Raw genomic sequence first — 12749 nt, 5'->3', positions numbered from 1 at the left:
TAACAACACCACTAGAGCACATTATTTATTAATCATTGGCTACTGGATGTCAAACATATGACACAGTCATAGAGAGGAAATCCACAACTTTTCCATTAGTAGCAAGGGATCTTTTATATGCACCAGCCCACCGACAGGACAGTACATACCACGGCCTTTGATATACCAGTCGTGGTGCACTGGCTGGAATGTGTTTAGTAATCAGTCAAAATGCTTTGCCAGTTTTCAATTTTATATGTGATATTTTGTTTGGACATTGCAGTATTAAACCAATGTTTTCAAATTAGCTACTTGCTACTGTTATGAATTTAATATTTATGCCTCCAGAAAACATGTCGATCTATCAGAATTATCAACAGAAAATCATTTTAAAAAGATAAACATCTTCATCAATGCTTATCCATGTAATTTCAAAATGTGTCATCAGAAAAACAAAAATGAGTTGGGGTGGGGGGGGGGGGGGGGTGGGGGGGGTGGGGTCTACATATACATGTAGTTAGGAGATTTAACGTTTTGAAATTGTATACTCTGGTCACTTTGTCAAACAGGGCCAGAAGGGGAGACAACTCACAAATGTTAGACATGGATATATTGGCACTGTAAAGACCAAGCAACATAGAAAGGCTTAATTAATGTAAATAATTTTGTTGTAATCTAGGGGGAAAAAAAAGAAGAAAAAAAAGTGTTTTGTTTAATGACACCACTAGAGCACATTGATTTATTAATTATCGGCTATTGGATGTCAAACATTTGGTAATATTGAAATATAGTCTTAGAAAGGAAGCCTGCTACATATTTTCATTACTAGCAAGGCATCTTTTATACATGTATGCACCAGACAGGATAGCACATACCACAGCCTTTGATATACCAGTCATGGTGCAATTTTACTTTCATTTTGGATTTTTTAAATTCATTTTGATTTAGTATTGTGAGAGACAATAAAAAAACCCAATTCACCTACATGTACATGTTTTAACAGTTAAAAAACATTTTAATTCAAATTTTTACTATTTTGGTAAATATTTATGGTCATATGTTAACATACTGCTCTGCATTCAATGTTTTGTTTGAGTAAGTAGAAACAACTTAGAATTTTAATAGTATTTTTGTGAAGTGCAAGTACATGTAGGATAGAAAGCTTGACATCTTGGAGAAAATAAAGAAAATAAACTATTTTAAAGCCAAATCTGTGTTTTCCGATAAGAGACTATTTCCTTTGTTGTGTGGAAAAGTGTGACAAATAGCAATATTGACACGAGCTAATAAGAGGCATGCTTTCACTGCACATCAGACATGTATATACATTCGGTGACTTTAATTAAGACAGCTATCATGTATCATGCTAAATCTCATCTGCATAGTAAGGTCAATTAATCTGCATATTAAGGTCAATCAATCTGCTCAATCTGCATATTAAGGTCAATCAATCTGCATAGTAAGGTCAATCAATCTGCATATTAAGGTCAATCAATCTGCTCAATCTGCATATTAAGGTCAATCAATCTGCATAGTAAGGTCAATCAATCTGCATATTAAGGTCAATCAATCTGCATATTAAGGTCAATCAATCTGCATATTAAGGTCAATCAATCTGCATATTAAGGTCAATCAATCTGCATAGTAAGGTCAATCAATCTGCATATTAAGGTCAATCAATCTGCTCAATCTGCATATTAAGGTCAGTCAATCTGCATAGTACGGTCAATCAATCTGCATATTAAGGTCAATCAATCTGCATATTAAGGTCAATCAATCTGCTCAATCTGCATATTAAGGTCAATCAATCTGCCATGCATTTTTATGCACATCTTGCAGTACAGAAAATACGATGTTTCAGACAGTTTAACTTAATCATGGCAAAATTAATAGAGGTTTCACAGTCACAAACAAATGCATTATCAAAATACACAATATTTAAATTATAAAGTTGAGGTTGATGGTAATAAAAATGGTTTAATGGAAATATGATAATAGTGATGATTTTGATGATTATGCTAACCTGAAAATTAATCTGTTTAATTTAACATTCTTTCATTGCCTTGAATTTGGATAAAGGAAAAAATTCCATTTTGGCTACACATTTTGAAAGCAAGTTCAACATTACTAATTGACTTACAGTTACATTAGACATTTAAAAACTGAAATTTCACTTCCATACATGTTTTAAAATCAAACACTATGAATATAAGAGTTTACATAGAATTGTATTCAGTAATACTTTAGATTAATTCTTATAGCAAATACTCTTGTTAATTATATATATATATATATATATATTTTTTTTTTTTTTTTTTTAAAGAATGATGTCATGTTTCAAATGATTTGTATAATACAGATATTCATTCCACAACTCCAAAGTTTTCTAATTCTAAATTTATATCGATCAACCCAAATGGCCATGCGAAGCCATGCACTCACTTGCAGCCACAGTTTGGGATGCATCATTTTGTTCTACCTCAGGTGATGCAGAACTCTTCATCTGTCCCCCCTCTAACACTTCTTCAGCAAACCCGCGTTTGATCAATTCTAAACTGATATCTACATCCTGCAAACAAAACAATAGAAACTTTAAAGCTTTTCTGTTTAAGTTTGTTCGTTTGTATAACATATTACTTATTTAGAGAATACTCAACGAGCTACAAGGCAATACCGTTTATCTTGCACTTGTGCAAGATAAATGGTATTGCCGAGTATCGTGTTGAGTATTCTATTTACTACCCATTATCAATCTTTATCATTTTATGAAAGATTTAAATAAAATACTGTTATACTCAATAATCAAAGTGACCCTGTGATGAACATACATGTACATGTGTACTTGTAGTTGTTGTAATGAAGTGTAACTGTATATATGTATACTCAAGACTACAGCTTCAACAATCTCTAAAACAAGTCACGTCAATAATCAAAGTGACCCTGGGATAAATATACATGTAGTCGCTGTAACAAGGTGTAACTGTTTATATGTATACTCAAGACTACAGCTTCAACAATCTCTAAAACAAGTCACCTCAATAATCAAAGTGACCCTGGGATGAACATATGTCTATACTCAAGACTACAGCTTCAACAATCTCTAAAACAACCCACCTCAATAATCAAAGTGACCCTGGGATGAACATACGTCTATACTCAAGACTACAGCTTCAACAATCTCTAAAACAACCCACCTCAATAATCAAAGTGACCCTGGGATGAACATACGTCTATACTCAAGATTACAGCTTCAACAATCTCTAAAACAACCCACCTCAATAATCAAAGTGACCTTGGGATGAACATACGTCTATACTCAAGACTACAGCTTCAACGATCTCTAAAACAAGTCACCTCAATAATCAAAGTGACCCTGGGATGAACATACGTCTATACTCAAGACTACAGCTTCAACGATCTCTAAAACAAGTCACCTCAATAATCACAGTGACCCTAGGATGAACATACGTCTATACTCAAGACTACAGCTTCAACAATCTCTAAAACAAGTCACCTCAATAATCAAAGTGACCCTGGGATGAACATACGTCTATACTCAAGACTACAGCTTCAACAATCTCTAAAACAACCCACCTCAATAATCAAAGTGACCCTGGGATGAACATACGTCTATACTCAAGACTACAGCTTCAACAATCTCTAAAACAAGTCACCTCAATAATCACAGTGACCCTGGGATGAACATACATGTATACTCAAGACAACAGCTTCAACAATCTCTAAGACAAGTCACCTCAATAATCAAAGTGACCCTGGGATGAACATACGTCTATACTCAAGACAACAGCTTCAACAATCTCTAAAACAACCCACCTCAATAATCAAAGTGACCCTGGGATGAACATACGTCTATACTCAAGACTACAGCTTCAACAATCTCTAAAACAACCCACCTCAATAATCAAAGTGACCCTGGGATGAACATACGTCTATACTCAAGATTACAGCTTCAACAATCTCTAAAACAACCCACCTCAATAATCAAAGTGACCTTGGGATGAACATACATCTATACTCAAGACTACAGCTTCAACGATCTCTAAAACAAGTCACCTCAATAATCAAAGTGACCCTGGGATGAACATACGTCTATACTCAAGACTACAGCTTCAACGATCTCTAAAACAAGTCACCTCAATAATCACAGTGACCCTAGGATGAACATACGTCTATACTCAAGACTACAGCTTCAACAATCTCTAAAACAAGTCACCTCAATAATCAAAGTGACCCTGGGATGAACATACGTCTATACTCAAGACTACAGCTTCAACAATCTCTAAAACAACCCACCTCAATAATCAAAGTGACCCTGGGATGAACATACGTCTATACTCAAGACTACAGCTTCAACAATCTCTAAAACAAGTCACCTCAATAATCACAGTGACCCTGGGATGAACATACATGTATACTCACAGCTTCAACAACTAAGACAGTCACCTCAATAATCAAAGTGACCCTGGGATGAACATACGTCTATCTAAGACAACAGCTTCAACAATCTCTAAAACACCTCAATAATCAAAGTGACCCTGGGATGAACATACGTCTATACTCAAGACTACAGCTTCAACAATCTCTAAAACAAGTCACCTCAATAATCAAAGTGACCCTGGGATGAACATACGTCTATACTCAAGCTTCAACAATCTCTAAAACAACCCACCTCAATAACAAAGTGACAGCTTCAACAACAATCTCTAAAACAAGTCACCTCAATAATCACAGTGACCCTGGGATGAACATACATGTATACTCAAGACAACAGCTTCAACAATCTCTAAAACAAGTCACCTCAATAATCACAGTGACCCTGGGATGAACATACGTGTATACTCAAGACAACAGCTTCAACAATCTCTAAAACAAGTCACCTCAATAATCAAAGTGACCCTGGGATGAACATACGTCTATACTCTACAGCTATACTCAACAGCTTCAACAATCTCTAAAACAAGTCACCTCAATAATCACAGTGACCCTGGGATGAACATACGTCTATACTCAAGACTACAGCTTCAACAATCTCTAACACAACCCACCTCAATAATCAAAGTGACCCTGGGATGAACATACGTCTATACTCAAGACAACAGCTTCAACAATCTCTAACACAACCCACCTCAATAATCAAAGTGACCCTGGGATGAACATACGTCTATACTCAAGACTACAGCTTCAACAATCTCTAAACAACCTCAGTGACCCTGGGATGAACATACGTCTATACTCAAGACTACAGCTTCAACAATCTCTAAAACAAGTCACCTCAATAATCAAAGTGACCCTGGGATGAACATACGTCTATACTCAAGACTACAGCTTCAACCATCTCTAACACAACCCACCTCAATAATCAAAGTGACCCTGGGATGAACATACGTCTATACTCAAGACAACAGCTTCAACGATATCTAAAACAAGTCACCTCAATAATCACAGTGACCCTAGGATGAACATACATGTATACTCAAGACAACAGCTTCAACGATCTCTAAAACAAGTCACCTCAATAATCACAGTGACCCTAGGATGAACATACATGTATACTCAAGACAACAGCTTCAACAATCTCTAAAACAAGTCACCTCAATAATCACAGTGACCCTGGGATGAACATGCGTGTATACTCAAGACTACAGCTTCAACGATCTCTAAAACAAGTCACCTCAATAATCACAGTGACCCTGGGATGAACATACGTGTATACTCAAGACTACAGCTTCAACAATCTCTAACACAACCCACCTCAATAATCAAAGTGACCCTGGGATGAACATACGTCTATACTCAAGACAACAGCTTCAACAATCTCTAAAACAAGTCACCTCAATAATCACAGTGACCCTGGGATGAACATACGTGTATACTCAAGACTACAGCTTCAACGATCTCTAAAACAAGTCACCTCAATAATCACAGTGACCCTGGGATGAACATACGTGTATACTCAAGACTACAGCTTCAAGGATCTCTAACACAACCCACCTCGGGTCCATTGGTGTCGTAGAGTCTGAGGCAGGGGACCATGTCTTCCCCTTTGGTTTCATAATGGACAGTTTTTGATATCAAAACCTTCCACTGGGCACAGTGTGTCAGATCTTCGAAAACTTCTATGGCTTCATCACTCCATTCTTCACCTAGGAAATAACAAAGAAATGTAATTTTAATTTACCCTATATCTTTGTCTATAAGACACACACAAATTACCAGTTTGGGGACGATAATTCAAGTTTTTATTCAAGACGAATGTAATTTTAATAATGTAACTTCCCATATATGTTTGTTTTTGTCAAAACTAAAAAAAAATTATTTAGGTGGTCGACTTACATACGGGGGTCAAAAAATTACACACACACAAAAATTACCATTTTGAGATCAGTATTAAATTTTTCAATCAAGATAAATGTAATTTTAATAATATATTATAATTTACCATATACATGTATCTTTGTCTATAAGTCAAATAGTTTATTTATTTTATTTCGGGAGTTGATGTACAGTAAAGTACTCTTATAATGAACTGCAAGGGACCAGGAACATCGGTTTGTTATAGCAGTAGTTCGTTATAGCAGTAGTTCGTTGTAAACAGTTAGGCCTAGCGGTTTTCATTCAGGAAGTCGGCCATTTTGGATTTTTCAAATTTAAACACAAGAATTAGTGGGGTGGTTTTTTTAATATTTCATTTATTATCACCAATAGAAGCAAAATATGCAAATAAATACAGCATGTTGAATCAAATGAGTGTTCAGTCAGTCACGTTTTGAAACAAAGTGGCTTATTTGTGTCTGCTTAGTGAGCGTTGGTTTCATAGCCTGTAGGGCTATAGTGATGTAGGCAATCGAATGAAACAGGCATAGCTACATCAACTTTACTTTGGAAAAACAGTGTTATCGTGTCCGTCATGATTGCACATCCACCGAATACTGTTCAACATTTGATAACATTTGTGTTACCTACCTTCAAAACATCAAAATAAAGTTATGCCAAACGTATCCAGGTATTTACCACTACAATGTAATTACAATGACTGTATAGTGAGTTTCACGTGTCAGTCGTATTGTTGGATACCGGCACTTAAACAAGCACACAATAGCAGTGAAGTGAGAACAGACGGTTAATTGCTCACTGCATTAATCCCTTAATTGTTACCAACCTACTACGTAACGACAAGCGGACGTTATCTGATTGGCCTTATCAGTGTAGTCGTTTTTGGAGGCATTGTCGCTAATGCTACTGATTGATAAGTTGCAAGTGAGTTGCATGTGTCAGTCTTCTTGTGGGATACCGGCAAAATGTCAAGGAAGGGATGGAGACTTAACCAAGCGAACAATAGCAGGGAAGTGAATCATACCATTGTTTAATACATTACTCTCTTAATTGATGCCAATCGACTACGTAAATCCACACAGACGTTATCTAACTGATCTTATCAGTACATGTGTGTATAGTCATTTCTGATGCATTGCCATTAATGCTAATGACTGATAAGATACAAATAAGATACAAAACAATTATGATCGGTTCGCTGTATATGCACTAATTTACATTGAAATTCACAATTTTGAAAAAAAATCGGTTCGTTTTAACAGTTAATTCGCTATACGTAGTTTGTTCTATACATTAAAATTTATTACTAATATATAGGGGGGAAAATCGGGACTTTACAATCAGTTCGTTTTAACCAGTAGTTTGTTATAAGCGTGTTCGTTCTAAAAGTACTTTACTGTATATATGTGGGTCAGAAAATCAAACCATTTTGGGGACAATAGTTCAAGTTTTTATTCAAGACAAATGTAATTTTAATAATACAATTTACTGTATATATTGACCGTATCTTTCTCTATAAGTTAAATATTTTTTTCATCAAAATGTTTCATAATTTAGTGGTGACTAATATGGTGTTGAGAAAATTACAAATATATAATATATATTAACAGTTTTTAAGATATGTCAATGAATATACATGCAACATTAAGGTTTTTACCTTTTGGTTTAATATTGGACAGTTTACATTCAACAGCTTGGAAAGGCAAACTAAGGAAATCAGGCCTGCAATAAAACAGAACAAAAATAATTCATCCGATTAAATGGGTTGTCCATACTGGTGAAAGATAGAGCAAACCAAAGATAAAAATTTTAAAAATAAATTAAAAAACAATTATCATCAAAATCTGTCAAAGAAGTACACAGAATCTGAGATGTAAAAAATAGTCGTAACGTAAGTCTTCACGGCTAACATCAACTGCCATGTTTCAAGGGATACACAACAGTAAAGTCCATGATGAGCTCACACTGTAAATAATTTAGTGTCAACCAAAATTCATGAACATTGTATTTCCTTGAAAATTATAAAACAAATTGTCTAAGTTAAAGAAAGTTTTATTGGCTAAATACTAAATGTTGTAGCTATAATGTATGCAAATTATAAAACAAATTGTCTAAGTTAAAGAAAGTTTTACTGGCTAAATACTAAATGTTGTAGCTATAATGTATGAAAATTATAAAACAAATTGTCTAAGTTAAAGAAAGTTTTACTGGCTAAATACTAAATGTTGTAGCTATAATGTATGAAAATTATAAAACAAATTGTCTAAGTTAAAGAAAGTTTTACTGGCTAAATACTAAATGTTGTAGCTATAATGTATGAAAATTATAAAACAAATTGTCTAAGTTAAAGAAAGTTTTACTGGCTAAATACTAAATGCTGTAGCTATAATGTATGAAAATTATAAAACAAATTGTCTAAGTTAAAGAAAGTTTTACTGGCTAAATACTAATGTTGTAGCTACTAATGCTGTAGCTATAATGAAAATTATAAAACAAATTGTCTAAGTTAAAGAAAGTTTTACTGGCTAAATACTAAATGCTGTAGCTATAATGTATGAAAATTATAAAACAAATTGTCTAAGTTAAAGAAAGTTTTACTGGCTAAATACTAAATGTTGTAGCTATAATGTATGAAAATTATAAAACAAATTGTCTAAGTTAAAGAAAGTTTTACTGGCTAAATACTAAATGTTGTAGCTATAATGTATGAAAATTCTCAAATGGCTAATATGGCAGTGGAACGGGTGAGCCGTTTGTCAGATGCAAAAAGTAAAGTTTGTTTTGTTTAATGACACCACTAGAGCACATTGATTTACTAATCATTGGCTATTAGATGTCAAGCATTTAGTAATTCTGACACATATAGTCTAAGAGAAAAAATCGCTACATTTTTCCATTAGTAGCAAGGGATCTTTTATAAGCACCATCCTCCCACACACAGAATAAGACTTTGATGTACAATCATGGTGCACTGGCTGGAACGACAATTAAAAGTAAAGTTTGTTTTATTTAACGGCGCCACTAGAGCACATTGATTTTTTTATCTTATCATCGGCTATTGGACGTCAAACATATGGTCATTCTGACACTGTTTTGTTTAGAGAAAACCCGCTGTCGCCACATAGGCTACTCATTTACGATAGGCAGCAAGGGATCTTTTATTTGCGCTTCCCACAGGCAGGATAGCACAAACCATGACCTTTTTTGAACCAGTTATGAATCACTGGTCGGTGCAAGTGGTTTACACCTACCCATTGAGCCTTGTGGAGCGTTTGGAGTAGGTATCTGGATTAAAAATCCCATGCCTTGACTGGGATCTGAACCCAGTACCTACCAGCCTGTAGTCCGATGGCTTAACCACTGCGCCACCGAGGCCGGTAGGAATGAGAATTAGCCCAATGACGGAGATTGATCCTAGACCAACCACACATCAGGTGATCACTTACCCACTGGGCTACATCCCGCTCCATACGCACAAGAAAGATCAATCAAATGAGCAAGGGGGGACAACTCTGACAGTTTCAAATCCTGGAGGAGAATATGATTTGGTTTCTGGACTCTGATATTAGAAGAGGGGCAGGATTCAGCTCAGTTGGTTGAGTGATCACTTGAGGTGCTTGCGTCCGTAGATCCATTCAGCTGATTGGGGTTTTTCTCGTTCCAACCAGTGCACCAGAACTGGACAAAGGCCGTGGTATATGCTTTCCTGTCTGTGGGAAAGTGCTTACAAAAGATCCCTTGCTGTATTAGAAAAGATGTAGCGGGTTTCCTATGATAACTACGAGTCAGAATTACCAAATGTTTGACATCCAATAGCTGATGATTAATTAATCAATGTGCTCCAGTGGTGTCGTTAAACAAAACAAACCTCTTCTTCTAATATTAGAAATGAAGAAAAGAAGAAAACGTAAATGTTAGCTCTTTCCATGAATACTTAAGCTGAGCTTCCACTAACTGCACATCCCCTCCTTTTTAATGGACTGGTCCAAATATCCAAAAGAGACGGGGGTGGGGGGGGGGGGGGGAGAGGGAGAGGAAATGCTCAGTGACAGAACTGTATGAAAAGAACTGTTTAGCAACACCTCAACACATTCAGTACCTACAGGCGTAATCAAATATACTAATTTTAACTTTAAAGAAACATGGTAGCGGTGAGCGGGGTATGAACCTGAGTCGTCCGAGAACGTTTGGTAGTTCTGACATACAGTCTTAGAGATGAAACATACTACATGTTTCCATTAGTAGCAAGGGATCTTTTATATTCACCAATCCACTAAGGACAGCACATACCACGACCTTTGATATACTAGTCATGGTTCTGGTGACGATGATGTCAAAAGGTTTGTTCAGTTCAGAAAATATGTGTAATAAAATAATATCTTGCCTTTTTACTTAGCAAACACTAAGTCTTGGTCTGGTATTAAAAAGGTTTAAAAATTTTTTTTTTTAAAAATGCCAAAAACATTTAACACAGAGACGAAGACATTTTTTTTTTTTTTTTGGACATTACAAACATGGATGATGATGAGATGAATGGTGAAGCAGCAGTATTTCCATTTCAGTATGGGACTACTTGACAGGGCCGTGCTCCACGCTTGCTTTCCATTGAGCTATCTCGGTATCACCCGAGTCCGGGGTATACAGAACCTGCAGTGCATGCCGGGTAATCATCCCCCATGTGGGGTCATACACTCAGAAGACACACCCACAATCGCACCCATGAAGTGGGTGAAATTCGGTGTATGTGGCCTTACACCTACCCATTGAGCCTAGCGGTGCACTCACTCTGGGTTGGAGCTGTTACTGGCATGAAAAATCCCGCATAGTCTTAAAGGTTACGGTGAGATAAAAGCCATTGTGTCGGTGAGCGGAATACGCACCTGATTTGTCTGAGCATGTTTCTGCTGATCCAACAACTGTCTCCGTAGTCCACGTAGAAGAGGTCGACCTTCTCGTCACCCACATCCGTGACTCGCGCACGATACCACTCGTCGTCCTGCTCGAACGGGGCGGCCACAACATCGCCCACCGCAGCAGCAGGCATCGGGAAGTTCTGGTGAAGAGAACAGACATTATACATTAAAGTGACAGACCCTAGTTGATAAACTCTACGGCATAGTTTTCACTGTTAAAGCCATTTTGTTTGTTTTGTTTTGTGTTGTTTAACGGCACCACTAGAGCACATTGATTAATTAATCATTGCCTACTGGATGTCAAACATATGGTAATTCTGACTTGTAGTCATTACAGGAAACCCGCTTCATTTTAGAGCCGTTCTGGATAATTGGAATCAGATATTTCTCAAATTTTATTGTTTAGACTATCTTTTTTTGGTACATCTGAAGTGTTTCTGTCATCCTGGTGTTCTAATACCACAAAATACATTTAAAATTGTTTTTTAAAAATGCACACACCTCTGAGAAAGTATGGAGATGAGCTGCAGTCTATTTTTTAAGAGTATTTTCCTGTTTTAACATCACAGCATGTCAATAATGGACATTTGTTGCAGGGCTGCAGAAAGTACTCACCCGCTCGCCAAATGAGAGTAAACATTCTGACGGACGAGTTAAAAAATGCAACTACCAGTCCGACGGGTGATCTGTGTTTTTGATTTTGTTGGCCACTTGATGTTGATCACTTACCAGGTGTTCTTAATCATGCTTTGTCACTGAAGACACTGTATATTATAATAGTATTAATAATATATTATTCTGTAGACTGGTGGAATAGTAGAAATTTTGGTGGGCTAGTAAATTTTAGTTAGTTCTGGTCCGGCGGGCTAGTGAATTATTTTCCATTTCTGCACCCCTGCTGTTGCTCAGACTGATAGGTTAGAATGGGAAAAAGATACAAGTATGTTTTAGAACTGACCTGTTATTTCCCCATATGTTGTAAAATACTGTCAATATCATGGGTGGAATGGGAACAAAAAATCAAGAAGTGTTGAGAACTCACCTCTGTTGTCTCCTGTATCCTGTAAAATGTGGTTAGACTAAATGGTTGGAATGGGAAAAAGCCAAGTACTTTTTAAATGCTGTCAAACTGCGATTCTGGATGGTTGGAATGGGAATAAACTAGTAGCAGTGTTTAAAACTGACCTCTGCTGCTTCCTGTGTCTGGTAGAACGCGGTCACACTGAATGGTTGGAATGGGATAAACCTACCTGTGTAGCCTCCTGTGTCCTATAGAACGCGGTCAGACTGAATGGTTGGAATGGGATAAACCTACCTGTGTAGACTCCTGTGTCCTGTAGAATGCGGTCAGACTGAATGGTTGGATGGGATAAACCTACCTCTGTTGCCTCCTGTGTCCTGTAGAATGCAGTCAGACTGTCGGTCAACTTTTCGAGCTGTTCGGCCTTCTCGCTGAGAATCTGGACCCAGAAGTGACCAGGATGTTCGATGGCCGACACAAAC

At 36.6% G+C, this 12749-nt stretch overlaps 1 protein-coding gene across 1 annotated transcript in view; it reads right to left on the bottom strand.

The window, feature by feature from the left end:
• The window catches only part of LOC121373492 (microtubule-associated protein futsch-like), a 104704-nt gene that overhangs the window by 33187 nt on the left and 58768 nt on the right, over positions 1 to 12749 (bottom strand). The window contains exons 5-9 of the mRNA XM_041500161.1: positions 12626 to 12744; positions 11214 to 11386; positions 7991 to 8055; positions 5992 to 6143; positions 2459 to 2548 (exon numbers count right to left, since the gene is read on the bottom strand). Of these exons, the coding sequence (XP_041356095.1) occupies positions 2459 to 2548; positions 5992 to 6143; positions 7991 to 8055; positions 11214 to 11386; positions 12626 to 12744 (599 nt within the window). The remainder of the gene's footprint in view (positions 1 to 2458; positions 2549 to 5991; positions 6144 to 7990; positions 8056 to 11213; positions 11387 to 12625; positions 12745 to 12749) is intronic.

This window comes from Gigantopelta aegis, chromosome 5, assembly GCF_016097555.1.
Source record: "Gigantopelta aegis isolate Gae_Host chromosome 5, Gae_host_genome, whole genome shotgun sequence".
Taxonomy (NCBI): domain Eukaryota; kingdom Metazoa; phylum Mollusca; class Gastropoda; order Neomphalida; family Peltospiridae; genus Gigantopelta; species Gigantopelta aegis.
This window is presented reverse-complemented; position numbering and strand designations above follow the sequence as displayed.